Raw genomic sequence first — 26,627 nt, forward strand, 5'->3', positions numbered from 1 at the left:
CACAAGTGTGTGTAGAAGGGTGCCTGGTACACAGTAGGTGCTGCTTCAATGCTGCCTGCCTCTTTGCTTTCCCACCTTCACTCCATGGTTCTGGCTGGAATGCTTTTCCTGGTCACCATCCTACTGATCTTTCAGAGGCTGTATCGGGAAGGACCTCACCATGAGGCCTTCCCTAACCACCTCAGGTATCAGTGGTTCTTGGACTTCCTGCATCACCAGGGAATCTGGTGAAATGCAGATTCCTGTGTCCAACTTCTGGAGATTCCACCGAAGTCTGTGGCACAGCCAGGAACCTGCACCCAGGTGATACCCATATGTGTAGTGCAGGGTCACACTTGGAGAAACAGGCTCTCACTGGTCTTTGAACCCATTAGCTCTGCATTTTGATCTGTCTTGTGGTGCTGTTCATAGGCGAGTACTTGGAAGGTCACCTTATGCAGTCCCTCCTAGGGGCACGGGCTCGGTCCTATTCATTTTTCTGTCTTCCACAATGCCTTGAGCATGTGAGGCTCCCCACGAATGCTTGTGGACTATTAACGACCAGCTAGGAAGAAGTACTCACCAGCTTTTGCCTCCCCTGTCCTCTCTCTGCTTCTCACGTCTACTGTGAGTGGGTGCGCTCGAGAAGCCTGTGCTGAAGCTGATGGCACTCGGACCACAGATCCCAAGCAGGCTAACTGGGTTCTCCCAGGTCTATCTTCCAGTTGCTCCATAGGGAAAGCAGTCCACTCGGGTTTTCTGTAGCTTTCCATTTGGAAAGGAAGTGAGAAGGCTTCCTCAACTAGGGGTGCCATCGGTCACTTGGGGGAAGTTTCAAAGATAGAGCCTTGCCCAACCACTCCAGATTGAATTCTGGGCACCATGTAGGTTCAAGGTGGGGTCTGGGCAATTGACTAGGCTTGCTGGGTGATTTGGATGACACCCTTGGTTATGAACCAGAGTGCTAGTCAGGGGTTATCAACCAGGGCTGTTTCCTTCAGCAAGGCACGAAGATGGGCTGGCGCTTTTGAGGACGTAGGGCCCTCCCCCAGCTTAACCAACCTCTTGGCCTTGGGCCAGCCCTGCTCATTTCACCCTTGTCACAGATGCAGCAAATACAGTCCTGGAGCATTTTGCAAAGCGCGTGAGCAGAGGCTGGGTAAAGCCCAGCACCCTTGGGAAGGAAAAAAGACTCCTTGGAGAAAGAGGGTGGGGGCTGTCAGTGGAAAGGCCAAAGTGCACTAGAGGACTAGAAATCCTCCATTTAAAAGACAATCTCTTTCTTCAAAAACCAAAAGCTTCCTGTTACTTCCGGCTCCTACATTTCTTAGCACGTGTCAGCTCTGTAAAATAAGGTCTTGGGCTGGAATGCGCCCTACAACCGGCTTTCAAAGGCCCTTTCTGGAACTCTGCAGGCAGCATACAAGTTGCCTCAAAGACAGGCTAGAAATATTCTATTTTGTTATTTTTTAAAGTTTGCTGAAAGTGTAAGAATAAAAGGGGAGTGAAAGCATCTCATCAATAGTCAATAGGAAATCCACCCCCTCTCCAACTCTGCCCTGGGAGCCTCACAGATTTCCTGAAGTTAAAAACAAACACTGTGACTGTTTCTACTCCTTGCAAGATTTAATTCTTCCTTTAATATAAATAAGGCAGCATGAAACACCAAGAGCCCCACTGCTTTCTGCTTCAGAAGCAGCTTTGGTGCACAAAAGATTGCTGTTTCCCCACTGAGTTCTATAGTCTCCGTATAAACAAGAAGCCAGAAGGGTATTTTTACAGCGAACTTTCTCCCAGAAGCAGAGGGGAAGCTGAGGGAGATCCAGGCTTGGTCTTGGCTTCTGGAGGATGGTTTTTAGTTGCTGGGGTCTCTTCAAAGCACAGTGGGATCAGGATGAAGAGGGGAAAGGCAAGGGTGATAATAAATAAGGAAATTCGCTCTGATTCTAGAAATGCACTTGATGGAATTGGGGGTGGTGATGCTCAGGGCCGTTCTTAGAGACACACTTGAGCAAGTTGATCCCCTGGAGTGCCCGGCTGGTGGCTGGGAGGCTGGGGAGCAGTAGACCCAAGCCTGTGCTCAGTCTAACTCCCACTCACACAAGAAGGCTTCCTACAGGCTCCGTTGCCGTGACCACAGCCAAGCCTCCCACTGTGAATTAACCCCAGCAGGCAAATGGTCCATCTTCCTGAGACTTCTAAGGCTAGGTGAGAGGGCTCCAGGGGGTAGGGGAAGGAGCACCTTTCTTCAGTTCCCAGTGAACCTGGGCACCCCTGTCGAGTTGGTTATGCTGTCTGGGAGGCATGGCTGGCTTAAACCCTGGAGCTGTAGCTGCGCCTGGAGGAGGAAGTGGTGTGGCTGGAGGCAGAACACTGGTATAGTCTTAATTCTTGTGTTTCCTCCTTGGTCCTCTGAGGTGATGTTGAGAGAGGAAATCTCAAAGGGCCAGTGAAACCGCAGGTGAAGAGGCTTCCTGACCCTCTTGAACCAGACCTGGAGATGCAGCCCAGCTCCAGCTGCAGGCTCTGGCACCCACCCAGTGACCACAGCCCCTGGCAGTGCCAAGGTGTCCTCTCTGAGGCCTGGGGGCTGTGGCCACAGTGCTGTCCCTGTGGGTCCCCAGTCAGCTGAGCCTCTGCTCTTGGGGTCTGGGTCATCTGTGTGATCAGCAAGGCCCATGCAGTAAGGTGGGTTCTGGGCAGTGAGGGAGCCCCGCTGAAGTGAGGAACTGGGGGGACTTGGGACCTGCAGACTGAAGCTGGGTTTCCACAGCAGCTCTTGCTTCCAAGCACACCCTGCCCTGGGATTGGGACCCTGAGACAATCCAGGGCTACAGCACCCCTCACCCCTGGGCTCTGCAACTTCCTCTGAACTGGGCCAGACTGCAAGCCAGATCCCAGCACCTGGGTACCAGGCCCTGTCCCAGCCACCCTGTCTGTGCGTCTCTTTCTCTAGATCAGCTTCCAGCATCAGCATCTGCCCTCCCCCTACCACACTGGTGGTCAGAGAGACCAGCTGTGAGGGTAATAGAGACAGGTGAGGGGCTGCTGAGCTGGCATCCAGCATGGTAAATAACACCCAGTGTTCGAGACATGGCATGCTGAGTGGAAGGGGGTGCACCCGAGTGAGAAGTGTAGCTGAAAGGCAGCCAACCTCAAGCTTCTCTCTGCCATCAAGTACCCATTCCCATGTGACAGAGACATTAGCTGCTTGGGACCTCGACTCTCTAACAGGTCTTTTCTCTACATAGTATAAAAAAGTGGCAGCTACAGTGACAGCCCTATTGCTGTGTGGGATGTGGATCAAAGGTTCTGTCCCTGTTAGTGCTTTGGCTGCAGGTGGCTGGGGCCAAGGGTTCTTGGGATTAGGGGTGATGAAACAGGTCCCTGTCAACATTCTTGTAGAGCCTCTGCTGTTATTCAAGTACAGACTGGACCTTGGATGGAAAACGAATTACACCGAAACCAGTGACTGCATTGTTGCTAATTCAGGGTCCACAGTGTTCTTTCATCATCTTGGCCATTTGTGGCGATGCAGAATTAAGCTGTAAAGGATCAGTCCCCAAACCCAAACAAGAGCTTTACCAACATGCCCCAATGGCGTGAAAGCAAACCAGCTTCCAGTTGTATCGTTTTCTCCTCATTGTAGGGCCTGGCTTCCTGGCAGGCTGAGCCGTGGCTCCCACCAAAGCCTGCCTTGTTCCCAGAACAGGGCTTGCAGATGCCCCGGGGTCTGAACGTGGGGGTTGCCCTCATCCTGGCATCCTGGGTCCCACGTGCTCTACAAGGCAACAGCTTTTTGGGGCAGGCTGGTATGGTCTGCAGGGACATGAAGGGAATACTCGCTGATGAGTGCTGGGGCATTCTTGAGCATCTCATAGAAGGAATCCACTGTCTTACGGTAGAGATTTCGTTGCAGGACAAAGGGCCGGAAGAGGTTGAGAGGCTCAGCCCTGCGCACGGCCTCAGGGAGTCCCATGGCCTCGGGCACCTTGCGGTTGCCGATGAAGAAGTGATGGAGCTTCTTCTCGAGCAGGCTCTTCTCCAGGAAGCAGAGCAGCTCGTGCAGACGAGCACTGAGCTGCCCGGCCTTCCAGTCGGTGGCCCTCCGGAGGAGCAGGAGGTGTAGCAGGGCCGTCTTCACGTGGTAGGTACTGAGTCCGCTGGGGCCGGTCAGGCGGCTCTGCTTGGAGAGCAAGAAAGAGGCGATCTGCAAGCAGCTGAGGTGGCAGGCACCCTCGGGCAGTGCCTTTAAGGTTGTTCGGAGGAAGTGTCGCTCATAGACTGCAAAGGACAGAAGCCAGTCAGTGCTGGAGGCCGAGGTCCCCCAGGAGGGCTCCCTGGGAAGGTGGGAGACAAAGTACAGGTCTGAGTCGTCACACTGTATCGCAGGAATCAGGTTGAAGGGCATGAACTTCCCTGAACGGAACTTGATCTTGAGGGACCCTGGGCTGTCCAGCTGACGAAAGGCCAGGTCGAACTCATACTTGCGGGCGATGCGGTGCCAGGCTCTGGTGAGGGCTGTCTGGAACCACTTCATGACTTCCATCGTGTCCAGGTAGGGGGAATCTCTGGCACACAGCAGGTCTTCCATCTCGCCACTGGGCTGCACCAGGTTGTTCTTGCCGTGGAGGAGACACAGCATGTCTTCCCCCAGCTTGGTCTTGCCGCAGATACAGCCCAGGGCATCCCTGTCGGCCCGGACCACCTTAATCTGGCCATAGCCCTGGCGATCCAGAGGCACAGAGCGGCTGGAGCACCAGAGCTCCGAGTGGAAGCGGTAGGGCTCTGGGGGCGTGAAGGGCACAAAGAGGTGACACACCAACGGCCTGTCCGCCTGCCAGTTCTCATACATGCTATCCACGCCAATGAAATCCTCCACCTCCATGTCTGTGTCCCGATTGCAGAGGCTCCTCAGGGCTTCCAGCAAGTCGTCCACGAAGCCTTCCACGAATTCCCGGGTGCGGGCAGCGTCTGCCGTGGCCCCCCGGATGCAGCGTTCATAGAAGTGGCTGAGGGCGGCCTTGTCGGGCAGGGTGAGGCCTCTCAGGGGGGTGCCCCCCAGCGCAGGCAGCTCATCCTCATCACCGCCCAGGCACTCGGGCGAGGGCCCGTCCTGGTGGTCCTGCCGCCACACCTCGATCATCAGAAAGAGGATCATGCAGAGGGTGCTCCAGAGGTCCCAGGCCGCGCGGGTCTCATTCTGCTGCTTGCCCTCCTCCGCCACCCGCTCCAGGGCCTCCTTCTCGGCCGCCAGCCGCGCCACCTCCTCCTCCAGGCGCAGCTGCTCCAGCTGCAGCTTCTCCTGGTGCGCCTGCATCTTGCGGAGGATCTCCTCCTCGTTCTCGGGGACCGTGGCGTTCTCCCGCGGGAACAGCAGCGGGTGGTTGATGATGGCGGTCACCACCACCAGGCACACCCGGAAGAGCCCCATGGCCATGGCCGGAGCTTTCCTGGGAACAGAGAGACCGACAGTCAAGCCAAGCTTCCCTCAAGGCCCCTTCTTCCCTGGGCCCTCGCAGCGCCCTCTGCCCCCCAGGGCTGGCGAGTGTCTCGGTTCTCCCGCCCAGGCCACCGCTGCCCTCCCTGAGATCTCCGCAGGCGCTGCTTGGGAGAAAGAACCCCAAAGGCCTACACCTGCGGCGCGATCTCGTTCTGCCCAGACATTCCCCTTACTAGTAGCGGCGCCCCACTGTCCCTTGGGAGACAACCCTTTTCTCCCGCCACTCCTTATGGCTGAGGCGGGGACAAATCCACCTCCAGGATCCAGGTGTGGGCGCGTCCAAGGCAGACTTTTCTACCCCTCACCTCAGCTACAGCAACAGTGATTGGTTCTGGGATGAGCATGTGACCCAGTTCGGGCCAATGGGAGACAGATGTTAGGATGCATGCGGACCAAAGATCCATCCTCCTGTTGCTAGGGTTGCGGAGGGAACAGGATTACACCTACAGGGGTCTCTCAGAAAGGAGAGCCTGCCTAAGACACCAACAAAGAGAAAAGCAGACCCCTGCCCCCATTCAGCTGTGCTCGAAGCCATTAGTGTCTTGAGCTTTTTAGTCATACAAGTCAATAAAGAAGTCTTTTTTCTTTAAGTCAGTTGCAGTTGTTTTGCCACCACCTGAAACCAAAATAGTCCTAAATAAAACATCCCCTTTTACTCCCAGTGAGTGGCATCTTCCTGCAATACAGTAAAGCCTAGTGGTTAAGAGAGAGAGAGAGAGAGAGACAGAGAGAGCTAGGTTCCAAAGCCAGCCCTGACACTGAACAGCTGTGTGACTTTGGGCATGTTAACAGACCTCTCTGAGCCAGATTTCTTTACTGTACAAGAGGAAAACAATAGTATCCCACAGGGTCATGGTAATGATAGATGTGATGATCTGTGCAAACGGCCTGGCCTGGTAAGCAGTGCATAGCACATATTCATTGAATAGTAATTTCCTGAAGTAGTTTTGAGCCCCAATATTCCTCCATTGTAAACTTCTGATCTGGAAGACCTCACCCCAAATCCAGACTCAGATCCCCTGGCCTTCAGTCTTTCCCAGGACAATCTTGGCAACAACCAGAGAGCAACTGAGTCACTGGTTTCTTCTCAGAGGCATCTGAACTTTAAATCTGACTTCTTAATTGTGAAAGGGGGCACTCCATTCCCCCAGGATAAATGGATTTTTAAGCCTTGAGTGACTTTTGGGGAAGGGCTAATCCTTAGAATCTTTGCAATTTCAAATTGTGATCAGCAGACCAGTAGCTGCAGGATCTCCTGGGAGCTTGCTAGAAATGCAGAATCTGTATTTTAATACCATCCACATTCAAGTCTGAGAAGTGTTGCCTCACAGCAGAAGCCTTACTTACACACTCTCCTCTCCTCAGCAGCAACCTTGGGAATGAACAATCTGTTATTTCCACACTTGCCAGCTCCCTTCCTGCCTGGGACCTCTGTGACGAGACCAAATGGCCAAATGCAAATCAACTGAGGTCCTAAGATTGTTGTTGGACAACAAAGAGGACATCAAGTGTTTCTCCCACCCCACCCCCATTACCCTGTTGTGCATGCCAACACCACTGGTAGGAGCTTCTGGGTAGGACCGAGCTCTATCCCCTTGGGATTTGAGCCCCTGACCTTGAATTTGCACAGTGAAATTCTTGTTTTAGTGGTGTTTAGGAGCAGGCATTTGTCACCAGGTGAGGATACTTCAGGTTGTCCCTGGTAAGGGGTGGGATATAGATGGCCTGAGTTGTTTGCCAGCCACACGTGGGCAAAGCTTGCCGCTCACATGTGACTCAGACAGCCCCACCCCTGCACAGCTGGATATGTCGGCAGGAGCCAAAAGTGTTGGTGGGAGGGAGGTCCTGCGTGGAGGAGGCAAGTTCAGGCCTCAGAGGTGAACTCTGCAGCACTTATAGGTTTCCCCTTGAGGAGGAAAAGGGGGACAAGAGAGAGTGGAGGAAGTCACACTGGAAGGTGGGTGGGGTGGAAAAAAGTATAAGGGGTAGCAAGCCAGCTTTCTCCCCCAAGCCCAGGAGCAGCTTGCTGGATGACTGCAGAAACAGGTCAGCCCTGGTTTCTGCATCAGAGGAACTTGACGGAAAGTGTTGCCAGGGTGGTCCAAGGGATGACTGTAAGGCTGGCTGATTAATGTGCGTGAGAGATTTAAGATAAAGGTGTGCAGTGATAACAGTGGAATAATTTGGGGCTTTTGAGGTCCTTCGGGGCCCCTGTATCATAGGCAGCCACCTTTGGGCACAGCAGGCCTTGACCAGTCACGGTAATAGCCCCGGCAGGAGGGAGTCAGTTTCCATGTCATCTCAGGGAAGGACGCCACCGACTGGGGAGTGGTGCCATTGCCAAGTCCCATGACTGGGAAGCCCTCCTGGTCTCCACCCCACACCTTCCCCAGCACTACCTGCATACACTTCATGCCTCTCAGAGGAGGAAGGGCTACAGAAGCCTCCTGGCCCTGGGGCACGTGGTTCAGGACTCTAAACCAACTGGAGAGACCTGTTGCAAGGGCTTAAGAGGAGAGACTCTAGAGGAGACAGACCGGGTGCACCCAGCATGTGCACCTACTGAAGGTGACCTTGGACAAATCACTCCGATTTGTCAGAACCTCAGTTTCTTCACCTGTAAAATGAGAATAATAAAACTTCCTGTAGTAAAGCTTGAACAAGATAATGTAGGCAAAGCACTGAGCAAAATGCTTGTTCCTGAGCAAGTTTTCTCACAAAGGGGTAGCTGTGATGGGCTGGGAATACACAGATGACCTTGCCTGCAGGCATCCAGGATGGAGTGGGCCACATGGATGCCCCCACAAGGAGCCCTGGCAGGATGCAGGCAGCCCACAGTAACACTGACAACTGCAGGGTTACAAACAAGACCCAGTAGGAAAAAAAAAAAAAAAGACCCAGTAGGAACACCAGGGAAAAAGAGGGCAACAAAACAGGAGGAGGCCAGGCCGTGAACACAGCTGACCTGCATTTGAACCTTGATTCCTTCCCTTGCTGAGTGATCCTGGGTGGTTCCCTTCGCTTCTCTAGGGCGCCCATGCTTTGCCTGTGAAGAGTTAATAACACTCCATCCTTCTTAGGAATACTGAGAAGGTTAAGTGAGGTAACACATTGGGTGTTTAGCACAGTGCCTGGTGTGGGGTGAGCTCCTTACCCCTCAGCACCCACAGGCCTCTGCTTTCTCACCTGCCAAGCACACCAGCCCTGCCCAAGTCCCAGGGGCGTGGAGGAACACACGCTCAAAAGTGCTTTGAAAGCACAAAATGCTCCGCTGTTATTGCTGTTCCTTGGCACATCCCTCCACCCACCCTGGCCCCCAGCAAGTGGGGAGAAGGCTTCAGAGCCTGGGATCCTCCTGCAGGTCGGGAGTTCCCTCTGACTCACTTCCTCACTTAAGCCATCTCCTCCACTTCCCTGGGATCAGATCCCAGCTGTCATTTTGCTCCTTGTTCAACTCTGCACAGGCTGTGTCTGTAGCACCCTAAGGGATGGGCAGGGAGGGCCTGGGTGGGGTGGAGAATGGGGGCTGTGGCTGCTCAGCGTCCACTACATGGGGCTGAGTTTGAAGCCTTTGCCACTTCCTCTTCCCAAACCATGGGGAACACTGCCCTGGGGACCCTGGGGCTCAGAAGAACAAAGGGAAGGAATCAGGTGTTCTGACATTTGGAGACGGGACAGGTGGCTGGGAGCCTCCCACGCACCCGGTGCACGTACCTGCGCACTCACAAACAAGGAGCTCCTTTCCCCTGACTTCAGGATGTGCATATCCACCTTGGCCCAACACTCTCATCTCTACCAGGCTCTCTCACACCTGCAGTCTGAGACATCAGCTGATGGGTTTGGCTTTTAGAATAAACCTGGGCCACTTGGCGGGTTTTTGTCTGACTGCTGGCCAGGAAGCCGGCGGGAAGCCTGCTGAGTTCCTCTCCACCCCCGCCCTTGCCCACAGAGAGAGGCGGCCCATGCAGCTCACAGCTAAACTTAGCCTGGCAAAGGGCCAGGGTCACGGGGCAGCAGGGGCTGAGGGAAGACGGTGGCCTCTGGGTGGGCCTGGGGAGAGGGCTGCAGGTGGCTGCCAGGACCAGTGGTTTACTCAGACCCGTACTCTGAGGCAGCCGGAAGCCCAAGACCCTGGGTGAAAATCTGAGATGGCTCCCTTCCTTCACGGGGGTCTTCACTCCTGGGTCCCCAGAGCCTAGCCCACTCCCCACCGCAGCCTGATCCAGCGAACACCGCCAAGAGTTGTCTGATAGCCATAGCTTCCATTCCTCGGGCCCTCACCAGGATGTGCTGGGCTCTGCACAGTGACCACTGTAACTTGCTAAGAGGTGAGTGTGATCCCTGTTTCGCAGATGGGTTACCCAAAGCCCAAGACACTATGTAATTTTCTAGCCACAAGACTAGAAAAGTCATAGCTGGGCCGAGATTCAAGCCCATTCTGTCAGCCCAAGTTTTTCCACCGTGCTACATTTACAGAGCACCTACTGAGCTCGTGGAACATGCTGGATGCTTCAGGGCCCACGGTGATGTGTATGGCATGATCCATGGTAGTAAAAACATACAGTCCATGCAGGAAAGTAGACAGCCACTAATGCAGTCCCAAGACACAACGAGATGTGGGGCATAAAAGGCACATGAGCTATAGGCTACAAAAAATGCAGAGGTGGGGGGAGAGTTTTATTCCTGTTCTCTGGGGGCCTTTCCCTGTCTGGAGACCTCCCCTGTCCCCACCTGCTGGGGAGATGTTGGTGTGTACCCCCTCGGCTCCGTATTCACCCCCTCCCCTCCTTCCAGACAGAATCCCTACAACAAACCAGGAACAGTTGGAGCCTGAGTCCAGTCCCATAACCTGTTCATCACACCCCTCTGCCCCACCGCCCACCTATTCCCACCCAGGGTTGGATGGCTGTGGCCTCAGCTGCAGGGGTGCCCAGGACCCATTTCTCAGCAGCCGTGTGCCCTCTGGGACAGTGGTTCTCAACGTGTTTACCAGCCACAGCACCACCTGGGAGCGTGCTAGAAATGCACATTTTCAGGTGCAACCTTAGACCTGCTGATCAGAAATTCCAGGCGTGGGGCCCAGCGTCTGTGTCTTAACAAGCCCTCCAGGAGGTTCTGATGCAGGCTTAGGCCTGAGAACCACCCCTTCCCAAGCCAGGCTTCTGGGTAGGAGGAGGGTGGGGCCCCTGCAATGTCACAGCAGCCCAGACCCTGGAGCCTGTCAGATGCAATTAGCTCTGCTAATTACAACAGCAAAAGCAGCCCTCGCCCTGGCGTCATCTTCAGAGCCAAAAGGAGCAGCTGATGGGTTTCCTTTATGAAATGGAAGAAAGGAGGTGGCTGACGCAGCGGAGGCACTTTTAGCTCAGGCCTGGGGTTACTTGGATCCCTTTCCCACTGTCTAACTTCTGGGCCCTCCAAGAAAGAAGGAGCCAAGGGAGACTCAAACTGTCATAAGTTTGGGCTGACCCCCTAATGTATCCTGGCCTTGTGCTGGAGTTTTGCAGTCCCAGGTAATGAGGTACCCAGTTGTTTGGGGGGAAAGAAAGCCATGGATTTAAGAAAGCCAGGATTTACAGTTGTAATCTCAGCCCCATTTTACAGATGAGGAGACTGAGGCCCAATGAGGAAACATGCTTGACCCAGAGGGTGGGGTGGGTGTGCTTGAGGCAGGCTGGACGTCATCCCAGGGAGCATCTGGCAGGGATTCCTGCACAGAACAGCAGAGGGACAGTGAAAAGGAAGATGTTTTCATTAACAGCCACTTAGGAAGCAATTACTCCCTGCCAGGCAGGATACTAAGGACTCTGTATGTGCTGTCATTTAATTTGCAGAACATCAGGTAGTTGCACTATCCCTATCTTAGGGATGAAGAGACTGATGTTCAGGGAGGCTACTAAGATCCCTTGGTCTGCAGTGCATCACTGTGTGTGAGCAGCAGCTCAGCTGAGTCTGCCCCCTGCCCAGGGGCACATCCCTGGCACCACTGTCAGTGGTAACCACCAAAAGCATCCAGTTAGCTGTCCCTCAAGCTTCCCAGCCCTGGAAGTCCAGGACTGCAAGGAAGGATAGGTGGAATGAAGAGCACGAGTCTGACCCTGAGTCTGGAGCCCACGGGCGGGTAGTCTGAGCCCTGGGGAAGCTCCCCTCTCACAGCCCAGCCTACCCGTCTCATCCTCGGGTCCATGCTTCTCTCCAGCAGGGCCCACGCTCCAAAGTGGAGTCAGACCAGCTTCCCTGCCAAGTCCAATGCCACCCACTGTACCAGGCTGGCTCAGGGCCCCTCCTCCGGAGCCTGCCCCTGGGAGCAGGCCAATCACCCTTCTCTGAACTCCTGCAGGTCAGGCCACCTTCCTGCTCTTTACTGTGTCACCCACCAGCCCCTGCCTTCCTACCTACAGTTCCAGCATGGTCAAGAAGCTAAAAGTCCCCCCCACAGTGCCCAGGGCACCAGGCGCAGGCTCCCATCATGTCAGTGGGAGGATGGTGGTGGCAGAGACAGCTGCGAGAGTGACATATCTCCACCAACTCCTTCCTCTTTGCCTGACTCAGGGCAGAGTTAGGACATGGCACAAATGGCTCTGTGACAGCAGCTCTGAGCGCATCACTGCTCAACCCGCTTGGCTGCTACCCTTCCAGGACAGTGGGAGAAGAGAAAGGCCTCCAGGGCAAGGCCACAGAGCTGCCACCAGGGCACTTCTGGCTCAGGTCTCTCTTTATCCACACCCCAAATGGGGACAGGGAGGGGATCTGTGGGGGTCTGAGCAGCACTGGGGGTGGGGGCTGGGCCCTGATAGGAGGGGAAGAGGCAGGCAAGGAAAGGAAGTGAGGAAAGAGGAAGGAAGAAGACCAACACAAACCATCGAGAAAGTAGGTAGGGAGGGCGTGGTTCTGGGCTCCCAGAGCTTCCACTTCCTCTTCTCAGCGCCCTTGCAGCCCCCCTGCCTGCCCAGTCCCTTTCCCCCTCCCCGTGGGTAGGACCTTCTGCTGGCCAGGCCCACCTTCCTCGGACCTGTCACTCTGCTGCTCCCGGGCCCCTTCCCCTCATCTCTTCCAGCCACCCCTCCTGAGGACAGGGTGGTGACCAAGTGCCTGGGGGACAGCCCCTAGGGAGAGTGCACCAGGCTGTAGGGAGGACTGAATGGCGAGGACGCTGGTCACCGGATGGCACATGTGTCATCTGAAGGGGAGAGCCACCACATCACATTTTGTGCGTCCAGAATGGCAAGATCTTTTCTTTTTCCCCCAAGAGAAGCCAGTAATTTGGATTTTATAAAAATCTTCCAATTTTGAAATGTTGGCTGCTATTTCAAAAATTCTTTAAAAACCATGTGAGCCAAATAAAATATGTGGGCCACCCAGAGCCCTTGGCCCCGTCTGCAGCCCCTCCCCCACTGGCCATGATGCGTTCCTCAGGACCCCTCACTTCTACCCCCTCAGCAACTACCCAGCAAACCTACCATTTCCTCTGTGTCAGGACTCCCTGAACCACCCTCTGGCTCGACCTTTCTCCCCAAACCCAGGCCTGATCTAGTCCAGTGCCTCCTGGTCGGCCCCAGCAGCCACGCTCGGAAGAATAATCCTACCTAGCACGTATGAGGGCTGACCCCGGCCAGGCCTTGCCCGGGCTTTATGTAAATGACAGAGCAGGTTTGCTTCCTGCCCCACGGCCTCTGCAAGGACTAGAGGAAAAGAGAAAGAGACCCTGTTGGGATTGGCATCCTGGTGACTCATTGGAAACCTCCCCCTCTTCTAAGAGTGAGGTCTTGAGGAAACTTAATGCTTTGGGTGGTATGACCGGGCGCCTCCTAAGTCTAGCCAGGGTGTCCACAGGCAGACAGCAGAGGCTCACCTTAGCAAAGGGGCTTAATGGTTATGCATGAAGGAGCACTTGGCATTACAGAGCAAGGTCTTGATCCCAAGGAGACCCCACTGCCCTCCCCTAACCAGGGGAGAGCCCAGACTGACTGAGCAGGACCCTGGGCTCAGGAGGACTCAGAGATCAATACTAGACCCTGGTGAGGGTGGGGGAGCAGGACAGGAGAGAGAGGGAACAGATAGGAGCCCCCCCGGCCCATGTGCTTGCTTGAGGTGGGCCTACCCATGAGGCAGTCACAAAGTGTCCACTGGGCTGGAGCTGACCCTTTTGCTAAGATGAGCCTCTGCTGTCTGCATGGGGACACCCCGGCTGGACTCAGGAGCTGCCCGGTCACACCCGTTCAAAGTATTAAGTTTCCTCAGGACCCATTCTCGGAAGAGGGAGGAGTTTCCAAAAAGTCACCAGGATGCCAACCCCATCCTCTAGACTGGGTCAGGAGGGTGGCCAGCCAAGGCACAGGAAGGACAGCGGCCTGGACTCTGCCGACTCTGGGTGGGCGAGCCACCTCCTTCCTGTTCCCACACCCCCATCGGCTGATGCACGTCCGGGTGAGCAGGTGGAGAAGGCAAGGAAGCCATCAATCTTCCAGGAAGGACGGGTGTCCCTCCATCCAGCTGCCCTGCCAGACTAACCACAGCAAAGGCCTGACCCCACAGGATATCACAGAAATCAGTGTCTTGGGACAGACAGACAGAGGCCCGGTGTTTGCAGCTGGGTTGTGGGAAGGGGAGTGAGAAAGGCCGACAAGGAGTACAACAGTCACAGAGACAAGGGAGGGTCCCCTGTGACCCTGAGCGCTGGGCCACATCCCCTTTTCTCTCATCCATCCCCTCCAGGGCACCTTGAGTCCAACAGTCACTGTGTGGGTTGAATGGCAGAAAGATGTGTCCCTGTGCCAATGCCCAGCCCTTAAGAATGTGACCTTATTTGGGAAAAGGGTCTTTGCAGACGTGATTAAATTAAGGATCTTGAGACGAGATCATCCTGGATTACCCGGGTGGGCCCTAAATCCAATGACATGTGTCCTTATGAAGAGACAGAAAGGGGGAAGACAGACAGAGGAGAGGTGAAGGGACGCAGAGGCAGGGGTGGGAGGACGCTGCCAGAGCCCAGGGTCGTCTGGGGCCAGCAGAAGCTGCAACAGGCCGGGAGGAGGCTCCCCGAGGGCACCCGGAGGGAGTGGGGCCCTGCCACACCTTCATTTCTGGCCTCTGGCACTGTGAGAGCATAAATGTCTGTTTTAAGCCCCCTAGTTTCTGGCAGTTTGTTACAGCAGTCCCAGGAGACTAGCGCAGTCGAAGTCTCGAAGCCTGACGCACCCCCCTCTTCCAGCCGGCTCCTCGCCACCGACTTTCCCTTGCTGCTGGGGACCTTCTGTCTTGCTGCCATCTCTGACCCAGCCCTGCTCCGCACCACAGCCTGGGATTCCATGTGAGGCAGGGCTCTCCTCACATCCCGGCTAGTGTAGACCTTTTGAGCTCTAACACCTGCCCCTCCCAGGTAGCCCCTGCCCTGGAGGTCCCCCTTCTCCTGTTTCCATGTGACACAGGTCAGAGCTTTAAGTCTGATGTTCAGGGCCTGGCCCCAGCCAGCCTCAGGGAACCCTCCAGTTCCCTCCCTGCCTGGCCCAGCCACTTCAGATCACAGACTGTCCCGGAACACCTCCGTGCTTCCCCACCATTCCTCGAACCATCCATGCCTCCCTTCTCACTGGCCCAAGCCCCACCCAGCTGTTCGCATAGCAGGTCCATCTCAGAATCCACTTCCAAGGAGCTTTCCGGGTCCCTGCCCCCCAACTCCAGAGACAAATCCTTCTTCTTAAAAGGGACAGAAGAACAAAGGAAGGGAGACAGACGTACTCATCAGGCCGCTCTGAGTGCAAGCCAGCGTCCTGTGTAAGCCAGGTGGCTCCACGGATATGCCCAGCACACGGCAGGCACCCAGCAAAGGCTTGTTCTGGTGCCTCTGGTGCCTCTATCTGTATCGCATCTGACTTAGCAGGCTGGGGGCGAGGTGGGAGGGCATCAGCCCATCTCCCAGGCAGGAGCTCAAGCTGCTGAGTAGGGGATGGATCTGCTCAAGGTCACACAACAGACCAAGGCTTCAGACCCCACTGTCTCCCTGCTGTACCCGTTTACGTTTTCACCAGCTGTAAGCTCCTCGGGGCAAGGGTGGCGTCTTGTTTGTCCTTACACTCCCCAAAGCGCCCGGCACAGACCTGCTCTGCTGTGCCAAGGACACACGCCATCCTGGGACCCGCAGCTCACACAACACACTGGAGGCACCCGCTTTCAAAGAAGTCCTCCGCAAGTGCGACCTCGCAACAAGGATGAGTTTTCTACAGGAAGGATGAGTTTGCCACAGTGAGTCTGCCCCCAAGGGCCTCCCTGGCTTGGCCAGGACTCTCACCTCAGATTTCCACGCCTGAAAACTCAGGGCGCTTGTTACTCACAGCACTGCAGCCCTATTTCCCACTGTCCTATCCTGGCCTGGCTTGGGCTGATGTTCCTCAGAATGTCCCCTACGCCTGTGGACCCCTCTCACCGCAGGTGCTGGTACCAAGGGAACACGAATACCCACCTCGGGGCAGGACATGCCAGGGCTCCCCGAACTTGTCCCCTTTCTCTCTCTCCACCCTGTGCTCTGTACACCCCCTGCCTCCTTTGTCGGGGCAGGGAGGGAGGCTGCACCGGTGGAAGCTGGCTCGGAACAGCAGCAGACACATGGGCAGGGAGGTGGAACCAACGGGAGAGTAAACACAAAGGAAAACAAAGAGGAAACAAAGCCCTCCCTTGGCCACTCCTCACCCCCTCCACTTTCCCTTTTCACAGAAGGGGATGGACGGAATTAAACAAACTGCCAGCACCCTGCAGCCACCTTCCTTTTGATCCCCAGATGGGAACAAAGAGAGCCCAGCTCAGAAACACTCCCGGCCACAGTTCCAGCCTGCCCCCAGGGAACAGGGGAGGACGGGCCCCTTACGACTTTTCCTGGGCCACAGAAGGGCCAGTTCCCCAGCCCCAGCCTCCCCACCCCACCGTCTCTTACCCAGGTCCCGGCTTCCTGGGATTGCAGCCCTCACACAGCGAAATCCCAGACAGTTCTTCCACCCCGGTCCCCTGCGGCTTAGGCGTACCTGACACAATGCCTGGGCCCCAGCTGGGCTGGGGAGAGGGGGAGGGGTGGGGAGGAAGGGAAGCCTCTGGGCTGCCTGCACACACACACACACACACACACACACACACACTCAGCCTGCAAAGATCTAAAAACCTCTTTCATCTCAATAAAGGGGAACAGCAAGAGACACAAAGACAAGAGGGAGGCCAACCCAGTTGTAAAAAACATTAAGAGCTTGTGGTCGGCTTCTTTGCTCTTCTTTGCTCAGGCTCTGCTGCTGGGACCTGGGCTGAACAACAGAGCCGGGCCTCTGCCTGCCCTCCCATCCCAGCCAGTCAGGGCAAACCGGCTCCCCTCCTCTCTGGAAGGCAGAGGGCCCCAGACCGTAAGGGTAGAACAGTTAGCAAAATTGCTCCCAGAATTACCTATGATTATGAAGAGTCACGCTCCCTGTGAATTACACAAAACAAAACAATGACAACAATAACCTACAACCACATCATTTTCCAGCCACAGGACGCAGAGATGAGGAGTGATGTATGTGCTCTGCTGCAGCCTTGCATGTAGTAGGTGTCGAAATAATGCCTGCTTCCTGCATGAACCCATGACCCAGCAAGCTGTCACTGATAGTGTCAAGCTCACAAGGACTTACTCTCACTCCCAAGGTCACCCAGCAAGAAACAGTCCAAAGCTCATCAGCTAAGAAGAGCTGTTTGTAGAGGATTAGAGTACAGTAGCTAAGGGGCCAAACTCTGGTATCAAGACAGCCCAGGTTTGAACTCCGGATTTACCACTTGCTGTGACAAGAGAACCCGCTTCATGGCATTCTGCACATCAGTGGGGTTGTGCACACAGTCCTATGACAGTGCTTTATAAATGACATTGCTCTTGGCATTGGTATCGGTGCTAAGGTGAGGTTTCCCCTTTGTTTGTTAAATCATCCTGGTTGCATCTTAAGGACTCCTCAGGGAAGAGGGGGATGATCAACACCCCTGCAGCTCCTCCAAAAGCCTGGGGATTATGATTGAGTTGTCTCCTCCACCTCCTTGGCTTCTAAAGCCCCAAGGGGCTGGCACAGAGGGAGAGGAGGAAGTTTGGTACCCAGGAGGCTCAGCAGCTGCCTCCCTCCCTCCCCCCAGCCTGGCAACAATGACACCCACAGCTCTGGCACCAGGTTCTGAGCACCCAGCATCAGGAGGGGGCAGACTCTGCATGGATGCTGCAGAATGAATGAATGAATGGAGTCAGGACTGGGAAAAGAACCTCACAGCTTTTACTCCCAGGAGCAGGGATCTGAAATTCCTGGAGTGGCATGGGAAGCCCTGGATGAAGTTACTTCTAAATTCTTTCTTCCTGGGAGGCAGGCTGCAGCCAGGAGAGCAAAGCACTAACAGTGTAAGTGCCCTGGGAAAGGCGAGCGAAATCCCCCCAGACACAGCCCTGGAGCAGCCCCTTTTGGTCCCGACCAGCCTTCACCCAACTGCAGGCCGACTCACTGCCTAGGTTTACCGAGAAAATGACACAAGAATGAACCCTGACATGTTTATCTGCCTCACCCCCGGCAACCTCCTTCTTGTAGAAAGGGAAGATAAACAGAAGATTACAGGGTTCGATACAGAGGAGCTAAGAGAAGGAGCAGAGAAGTAACTCTTGGCAGAGTGACCGGCAATTCTCCATTTCTGGAGAAAACCGGACAAACCTCACAGCCCTGGCTCACCAGGGGAGTTTTAGCAAATTGCAAACACTGCATCCCATGGATCGAGGCTTAAGCACTCTGCAAAATGCTTTCCGAGTATCACTCTCACATTAAACCTCCGAGGCAGGCACTTATATCCACTTTATAGACAAGGAAACTGAGGCATGGAGAGGTGAGGCCACTCACTCACCCAGCATCACAGAACCAGGAGGTGACTCTCAAGCCTGTGGTCTTCCCATGCTGCTGTGCTGCCCGGTGACCTGGTACCTACGGGCTTTCCTTCCCTGCACTGTCTAGGGAAGGACTGGAGACAACTGAGATGAACTGTGGGCATGAGGCGGGGAGTTAGACCTATTGAAATTATGAGGCTCTTTCCACCAAGAGATTCTGAGTGTGACCTGGGCCATCTGAGGTGGCTTTTCAGCCAAAAGGAAGGGGAAGTCTTCTCCGCAGTTGATTAGGAAAAGGGAGTGAGGAGGGCTCTTTTGGCACCGGGTGGTGCCTACGTGTTAGGATGAGGCATCGAGGAGGAAGTGGCATGGACGCACTCGGGCAGCACACAGGGTGGGACCCAGGCATCCCCCGTCCCCCTCCCCTCTAGTCCAGACATGTGCATCCCCTGCCCTCTCAGTGACGCTGGAACAAAGCCTCAGCAAACAAAGGACGCTTTCATGAACTTCAGGCGGGTCCCCTGACTGCTGCTAAGAGGCTATTGAAACAGGCTCCCATGAGAACAGTGTGTTACGAGCACATGGTTGTGCACCAGCAGGCAGGGCCAACATTCTGACAACACCCTCCCTTTCAGTTTGATACAGGCTGGGAGGAGACTCTCCTGTATCAGCTTCAGGGAAATGACCTAGAGGGGAGGGAGAAAGCAGTGACAGCCCACAACAGACGCAAAGCTGAGCCCCTCCTCCCAGGCGATGAGTGTCCCACTGTGATATGCACCTGGAAGTGAGTCATTTGATAATTGGGGGCTTTGTAATTTTCCTAGGGACTTCCATCTGAGGATCTCAAAGTGCTCTGAATATTATCTGGTACTGGTTGTTACTGTGCCCATTAAACAGACAAGAAAACTGAGTCCCATCTGCTACTATCACAGAGTGACTCACAGCAGGAGGGGACCAGACAGCTCAGGCCTGGAGTTGGTGGTCTGCCTGCTGTCTTCTCACCTTGGACATAAACTCTGTGGGATTCTTTATGCCACCTTTACGTTCACGGGGCCATGGTGTCCACGCAGAGGTGGCAGAAAGAGTCTAAGGCTCTGGGAGACAGCAGATCTAGATTTGAATCTCATCTCTGTTGTTTTTAGTGTGGAGCAAGTGCCTTGACCTCTCTGAGGCTGTTCCTTCACCTGTAAAGCTGGGATAGCACCCACCTTGAAGGGCTTCTGTGAGGAACAGAAACAAATGAATGCAAATTCCTAGGATGGCAGCTTTGCTCGCAGTAGGTGCTCAGTTAATGAAGCCATTATTTTTTCTTAAAGTCTATTTTACTTTTATGAAGAAAAGGTCATGACAATTGATTTGGGGACCAGATTTTTAAATAGAATAATAACCTTCAAATAGTCTTCTCTGCTAATGATACTCTAATTTTCATATGTAACCCTGAAAAAGCTAGGTTCACACAAAAACTAGAGCAATTACTTTAGCCCCTGACATGCTGGACATCAGGGAAGCATTTGAAGTTATGCATCCGAATTCGCGCAAAGCAAAAACTTTAATCAGATACCTTCAAGAGGAAAAAACAAGGCAATTCCTGTTACGAAACCTCTATGGAGAGAGATCCACCATGTCATCTAGTTTTTCACCTTTATTCAGGGTGAGGAGTTCTCCCTTTCCTGCGTCTGTCTTTTATCCCTCGTGTTGGAACTTGGCAGCCCTTGCTTAGGAATTTCTGTCTTAAGGAGAGCAGGAAGCATCACCTTCTAAGATGTGGCTGACGCCACAGGTCGCCAAATTAAAAGCATCAGAATTGCCAGGTGAGTTCGGCTTTGCAAACGGTGCCATCCCCAGGTGGGACAGGGTCGATGCCTATGGCTGCCCTGTCTAACACCACTCCCCAAATATCAAGTATATCTCAAACACCTCCAACTGCAGGGATTCCACAGGTTTAGTTTAACCCATCGAGAATTCTACAGGGAGGTGAACTGTCAGGTGGATTTCTACACGCGGCCCGTCCTACCTCTTGGGGCAGTGGATTCCTGACCTTCCTCCTCTCTGTGTGCTTTCAATCACACAGCTCCACAGGGCACTGAACCAACCCCTGGCACCGCTGTGCATGTCAGAGGAGCGCGATGATTGCTCAGTCGATGAGGAAGCCCCATAGTAAGGACAGGAGCATCTTCGTTTCTCACTTTCTTTTGGGGGTGAGGGTGAAGGAGGGAAAGCCACTTTTCTGATGGCCCCATCACTCTCCAGCCTGCCCTTCTTCTAACTCTCCTCACAGATCCAGGCTGCAGGAGCCCCTGTCAGGAGTCCCGCTCAGAGAACTAAAGATGACTGCAGCTGTGAGCATTTGACTCTTTGCCCTGGGGCCAGACCCAAGGCCTAAGGACCCACCACCAACTGACTCACAGCCCAGACCTCAGAATCCAGCCCTTCACTTTTCCTCTTGTCAGCCGAGGCCCACCCTCTCTCCTGGCTCTGGGACACACACCTGTGGATATGATGCCTTCTCTGTCCCTTCCCTCCAACATGTGTCTTACAGTTGAGGCTGATCTTTCTCCTCCATGCCTGCCTTAGGTGGAGGTGTTGCCTTGGGCAACCGTGATGTCACCGGCAAGGTGCTGCCATTCCACTGATGTCATGCGGTGGGCCACGTGGATGGAGGGGGAATGTGCTCTCTCTGGGCAAACACCACAAGCCCCAAAACCTCGAAGAGGCACCTATAGGCCTCTGTGCTCTCCCAAATGGCCCTCTTTCCCCCACGAAACCTCCTCACCTTTCCTCCTTCTCTGGTTGCCTGTTACAGGTCCTGCCCCAGACCTGCCTTTCCCTCTCCCGGAGTCAGCCGAAAGGTCAGGACAAGCAGCTTTGTCCTCAGCTCGGAACGAACCAATGGGAAGCGCACCAAGGATCTCCCTCCCCCTGTCCGGGACAGTCTGGGTCCCTTCGGCCTTGCCCTTTGTCCAGGCCTCAGAGGAGGGAGCAGTGAGCTGACAGGGAACCTGGGGGCCCAATTCAGCAGAGAATGTAGACCCTCGATCGGCCTCTGCTGCCCTGAGTAGCTCCTACAGGCCAGACTGCCGCTGTGCCAGGCGCTGTGCTCAGCGCTTTCTAGGCTTCATCTGGCTCAACCCTCCAACGGCTCTATGTGGGGTTATGCCCACTTTACTGATGATGAAACTGAGCCTTCGAAGAGTCAAGGTGCTTGCTTGCCCAACTACTGAGAGCACACAACTAATGAGTGGTGGAGCCAGGACTCGACCCAAGTGTGCCCTTCTCTAAAGCCCATGTGGCCACACCTTGGCTCTGGGCCACTGGAGATGCAGCTCACCAAAGATGAGCCATGAGTGGCCTGGACAGAGACCAGGGAGAGCCCTTTAAATCCAAAGAGGCCACTGGGCAGGGCAGGTGGCCTGAGGCAGCCAAAGCAGGCACTGCCTTAGGACTGCTTCACCCCCAGGCTCACACAGGGCTGCTGTGCTAGGTGCCAGCCTTGGCCCTACTGCTGCCCAGGGCCTCCGTGCTGATCAGGGACCACTCGAGTGCATTCGCTCTGGCTTCCTATTGATCCATTCAGGTCACTGATTGTCTTGATTTGCATACAGCATTTACCCCGTGGCCTGGCCCTACAACCCTGAGATTGTGCAGTAGTTATTTAACTTATGCAAATGCAAATCTATGTCACTGGGAGATAATGCTTGCAAAGCACTAAACAAATAAGTAAACACAATGAAAAATCACTACATTGTGGAAGAGGAAAGGGAGAAATCCTACCAGGCAAACACTACCCTGAGGCAGTGGCCAGGCTGATCTGAGTATCTGGCCTACCTGGCCAGGACCTCTCCATTGGTGAGAGGATCCCAAAGGTGGGCAGAGCCCTGCATGATTGGCCATCACTGCCCCCTACCCTCCTGCCTAGCTCTGACTCCAGCTTTGCTAAACACAGGCCACCTTCTGACCTTTGGTTTCCTATACGGCTTGTTGAGGATGAAGAGAAGAGACAACATACAGTCTCTGTGATGTTCCCACAGTCTCCTTGCAAATTAATAAATGAGCATTGTGACTTGTGTGCCCACTCCTGGGAGCCTTCTCAGGGTGACTCAGTAGCTTGAGTCCAAACCACTTGGAAAATTTTGGATATAGGGTTTCTGAGTGGGCACAGCTAAGAGCCAACCCCTGGGACAGGTGACATGATCCACCACCTGTGGGTAGTCTGCTGGGCGCCAGCCAACCCGTCCCAGGAGACATCTTGAGTTCCTCACTGCTGAGAAGTCGATATTGTTTCAAGCGTCCATCGACAGTATGTAGTAAAATGCTCGGTTCCAGCTAATTAAGTGCTCAGCTGTACGGTGTGGAAACCAAGTGAATATATACATGGAGCTGTGAAATGGTGTTTTGGGACGAGCGTGGGAAGGGCATCTGCAGGTGAACAGGACTTGAACAAGGAAGGAAGAGGACACAGATGGGGATTAGGGGCTTGGAAAATCGGGGCAGCACGTTTGGACACTCCTCACCTCCTTCCACTCACTTTCTGCCTAGGTTGGGGCCTTTTCCCTCGGCACCACACCCAGGTGGCACTTACTCATCACTCTCCCACCAGGCCTCAAACTGGATCTGCCACCTTACACACCGCCCAGTGATTAAGGAAAGTCATTCGATTCTTGGGCCAGGCCTCCCTGTCAGCCATCAAGGCTGGGCTTGCCTCTTTCTTTCCTCCTCTTTTTCCTGCCAAATGAGTCTTCCATCCTCCTCTGTCTGGGCTGAGAGCAGGTATCTATCTCTCCCTTGACAAAGAAAGAAAAAGGCAACTGCTCTTCCCTCTTTTCCATGAGGGTCCCCAGCTAAACTAACTTTTTAAGCTTAACTTGCTTCTTGCTCTGTGAATGCTCAGTGATTAGACTCAGCTTCCAGGCTCCTGAACACTTAACTTCCCTGTGCCTCGGTTTCCTCATCTGTAAAATGGGGATAATAATACTTAACTCACAGGGCTACCGTGAGGATTAAAGGAGTTTATACAAGCTGAGTGCTTTTGAAAAAAAAAAGTTGCTGTGAATCGTATTGTACAAGTGGTACACTGTTCAAGGGCACCTGGCTGGGGAGGTGAGTGTGAATCTAGCTCATACGCTGCTTGCCCTGCTACGAGTCATGACTATGTCCACCCAGATGAGGCTTTATTCCTCAATGGTACCAAGTGCCATACTTTTGCTGAGAGGAAACAGCTTACTCTAATTCACACAAGGGACTCAATAGGCCAGCAGCAGCCCTGGAGGTTAATATTATTAACATCAACCGTCAGGATCCTCATGGCTCTGCCTGCCTTCCCAGGGAGACTGGATTCAGGGGGACCCAGGATGGACCAGTCTCAGCCAAATAAAGTCCTGCTTCTCAGCTCCCTAGCACACTTTGGGGCACCTGCCCCTGCCTTAGTACATTTCCGGATTATAGCCCCACAGGCTGCCGTACGACCTCATCCCTACCAAGGCACTCTTAACTCCAACCATGGAACCACAGAGCCTTGGACTCTGAAGGCACCTTTTCCTTCGTACCTGTTGACAACAAGCTGTCTCTGCTGACAGTGACTAGTAGTAGCACAGTACTTGCTGAGGAGCTCTAGTCGTTGGAAAGTTCCTTCTTGCACTAAACTGACTCCTGCCTCACTGTCTCTTCTGATTAGTGAGTTTCTGAGGTCAGACCAAGCAAGTATTCTCCTTCTCTCAAGCAACAATGCCTGGGATACCTGAAGACCGTAGTCATGTCCCCCCCCCCGCCAGGCTTCTCATGCCTGTGTACCCTTCTCCCTCACAAGACGCACTTTCCAGACCCTCCACGCCAGTCAGTTTGGCAGTGGGCGTCCCTCCCAAGAAGGAGCATTGAGAACTGGGCTAGGGACCTCCATCAGCCCAACCCTACTCTTGCCGGGCTCCATGTGTGGGGTGCATGGTCACTGTTCCCACGGAGGAAATCGTGCGCTCTTTTCATCACATAGAAGCCACCCACCTTCTTTCTCTTTATTGACCCCAGAGAGTCCAAAAAGGGAAAAACACAGAATCAGGTTCCTCCCAGACAATACCTGCTCAGATGGGGCAATTCTGCCAGAAGCCTCTTCCCAGAAGTTCCTGCCCCTTCTTGCCCTCTGATAAAAAGTTCACCCACACACTCTCTTCTTTGTTTCCCTAATGGGTGCTGCAGGAGCAGAGACCTGACAACTTCTGGGATGATAACATCACATTAAAAGTTCAGATCCTTGCCCCCTGAATGCCAGAGGTTGAAAGTTGCATCTTTGAAAGTCACCGGGCTGGAGGATGGCACTTGAACAAAAAGCCTTTCCATCCACTCAGGAGGGCAGAGTCAGTATAACCACTTCACGGTTACCCACAAGTGGAAAATCTGAGGGCAGAATGGCCCGGGGCAGCAGCAACACACAGGGAATTAGCAAACAATGAAAGCCACTTAGACATGTGGGCGGGAGGGAGGACTCAAAAACAGAGCCCTTTGGTTTTTATAAGGAGGGAATAACAGCAATTCTGCTTGTCTGCCACCTCATTTTCTCCGCCAACCTAGGCCTGTAACTCCACCAACCACGGATTAATTTAGCTGGCAGCCTCTCTGAGGTACACCTGGTTTGTAAAATGGAAAGGCCCCTGAGTCAATTGCAAGAGAGTAACAAGAAAATAGAAGGCGACGGCGATTTAGATCCCAAAGACCAGAATCCAGGATACTACCAGTTTCCCACACTCTTCTAACTTTGACCAGGCAGAGGAGCAAAAGGCAAAATGAGGTCCCTGCCGGGTTCAGTAAAATATTTTCCCTTCCCGGTCGGCAGCATTTTTATTTTTAAAGGAAAGGAGTTTGTCGTATGGGGAATCCAGCCCTGGGGCTTCTGAGTCCTGTCACCTGGCAGGCAGAAAGGCGGAGGCACTGGGACTGGGTTGAAGATGAGGTTAGGGTTAGGAGTCGGGTGCAAAGAGTATTTGCAGCCCCAAGAGAAAGTCTGCACAGCGTGGAGTCTCATCCTCGAGCAGTCTCGAAAGAGGAAGCTGCGGGGGGCTTTATCAGGCCCGAAGCAAACCCGTAACTCCACTAGCAGAAACCGAAAACAAACTTCACTCCTACTCCTTCCTTGCAGGAGAGGAGGGAAGGGAAAGCGAGAAGGGAGGAGGCTAAGGAGCAGGGAGACCCGGCTTTTCCCTCTGCTGTAGCACTCTGCTCAGATGGTGAAAAGTAACGGATCGTTCGGACACCGGGGACAAAAACGTGCTCCCGCTCCGGGCTCCGAGGCTCCGAGGCTCGGCGCGCCTGGAGAAGGGGCTGCCCGCCGCGCCGGCTACAGCCAAGCGCCCACCCGCTCCGCGGCCCAGACGGGAGCGGGGAGACTCCAGCGCATCCCGGGCTGGAGGAGGGGCCGCAGCAGGACAATGCGTCCGCCTCCGCACGCGCCTTTGGGGGTCTCCAAAGTCAGCCCGCCGGGGGCCGCGCAGGCGCCCGCTCTCCCTGCACCCCCTGCGGCCGCACTCCAGGCCGCCGGCGATCTCTGGCTCGGCTCTGCCGAGTCCCCGTTCCCCATCGCGCCCTTTCTTCAGCGCACGAGGCGATCGGCTGCTGGCCCAGGACTTACGTTTGGCCTCGGTCCCCGCTCCCCGCCGCGGGGGGACCGCGCGAGCGCAGGCTTTGCGCGCGGTCGGGGGCCCGGGCCCCGCTGCTTGCAGGCAGCTGCCGCGAGTCCGCGACCGGGCAGCTAGGGAGACGCGGGCGGCGACACCCCGGCCGGCTCCCTCCTTCTGGCCTCCTTCTGCGGGGCTCTGTAGGGTTTAAGAGTTGCTCATTTCCTGGATGTCACAGAAACTTTTCCCTCCTTAGAACAAAACACCCGCCTCCATTCCGGGCCTCGGAAGTTCCTTAAGGAGGACCGTGTGGGTCGTGGGGTTGGTCCCAGGGTCCGCCGCGATCTGCCCAGTGACCACCCTCCCTAGAAACTCCAGGCGGCACAGCATAACTGGAGAGTGACTGGGAGAGACGGGATCCAGCTACTGGAATAAACCGGGGATGGTGGACGGGGCTACGGGGAGGACGCCCTTAAAAGTCGGTCTAGGCTGCGGAACCGAAGGGGTTAAGTCACTGCAAGTCTACGAGCGTTTTGTGCCGCGCGTTTTACAAGCGGCAGAATTCCTGGGGCCACCTATTTTGTCCCTTGGAGGAAAGTATAAATTGAGACACAATGCCGGCCTTTTTCTCTTTTGCTGCTTGAATGGATTAAAATAACTCACCAACTTATACGGTAAATGAATG

The 26,627-nt window shown here is 54.5% G+C and overlaps 2 protein-coding genes across 2 annotated transcripts; both read right to left on the reverse strand.

Moving 5' to 3' along the window:
• Positions 1-1,590: 1,590 nt before the first annotated feature.
• Positions 1,591-3,389, reverse strand: LOC105824361. The gene has a single exon (XM_012661781.1). It carries the CDS (start codon positions 3,374-3,376, stop codon positions 2,228-2,230), a length of 1,149 nt encoding a protein of 382 aa, XP_012517235.1. The 5' UTR covers positions 3,377-3,389; the 3' UTR covers positions 1,591-2,227.
• A 210-nt stretch (positions 3,390-3,599) lies between these two features.
• Positions 3,600-26,096, reverse strand: ITPRIP (inositol 1,4,5-trisphosphate receptor interacting protein). The gene is made up of 2 exons (XM_012661780.1): positions 25,957-26,096; positions 3,600-5,432 (listed from the first exon to the last, which is right to left on the reverse strand). Exon 2 carries the CDS (start codon positions 5,417-5,419, stop codon positions 3,761-3,763), a length of 1,659 nt encoding a protein of 552 aa, XP_012517234.1. The 5' UTR covers positions 5,420-5,432; positions 25,957-26,096; the 3' UTR covers positions 3,600-3,760.
• Between the last annotated feature and the right edge of the window lie 531 nt (positions 26,097-26,627).

The sequence above is a fragment of the Propithecus coquereli genome, unplaced genomic scaffold (assembly GCF_000956105.1).
Source record: "Propithecus coquereli isolate 6110/MARCELLA unplaced genomic scaffold, Pcoq_1.0 Scaffold73, whole genome shotgun sequence".
In the NCBI taxonomy this organism is placed as follows: domain Eukaryota; kingdom Metazoa; phylum Chordata; class Mammalia; order Primates; family Indriidae; genus Propithecus; species Propithecus coquereli.

What these genes read in the sequence shown, in the direction of transcription:
- LOC105824361 (XM_012661781.1), bottom strand. Translation starts at nt 3,376, where the DNA reads ATGTTGACAGGGACCTGTTTCATCACCCCTAATCCCAAGAACCCTTGG.
- ITPRIP (XM_012661780.1), bottom strand. Translation starts at nt 5,419, where the DNA reads ATGGCCATGGGGCTCTTCCGGGTGTGCCTGGTGGTGGTGACCGCCATC.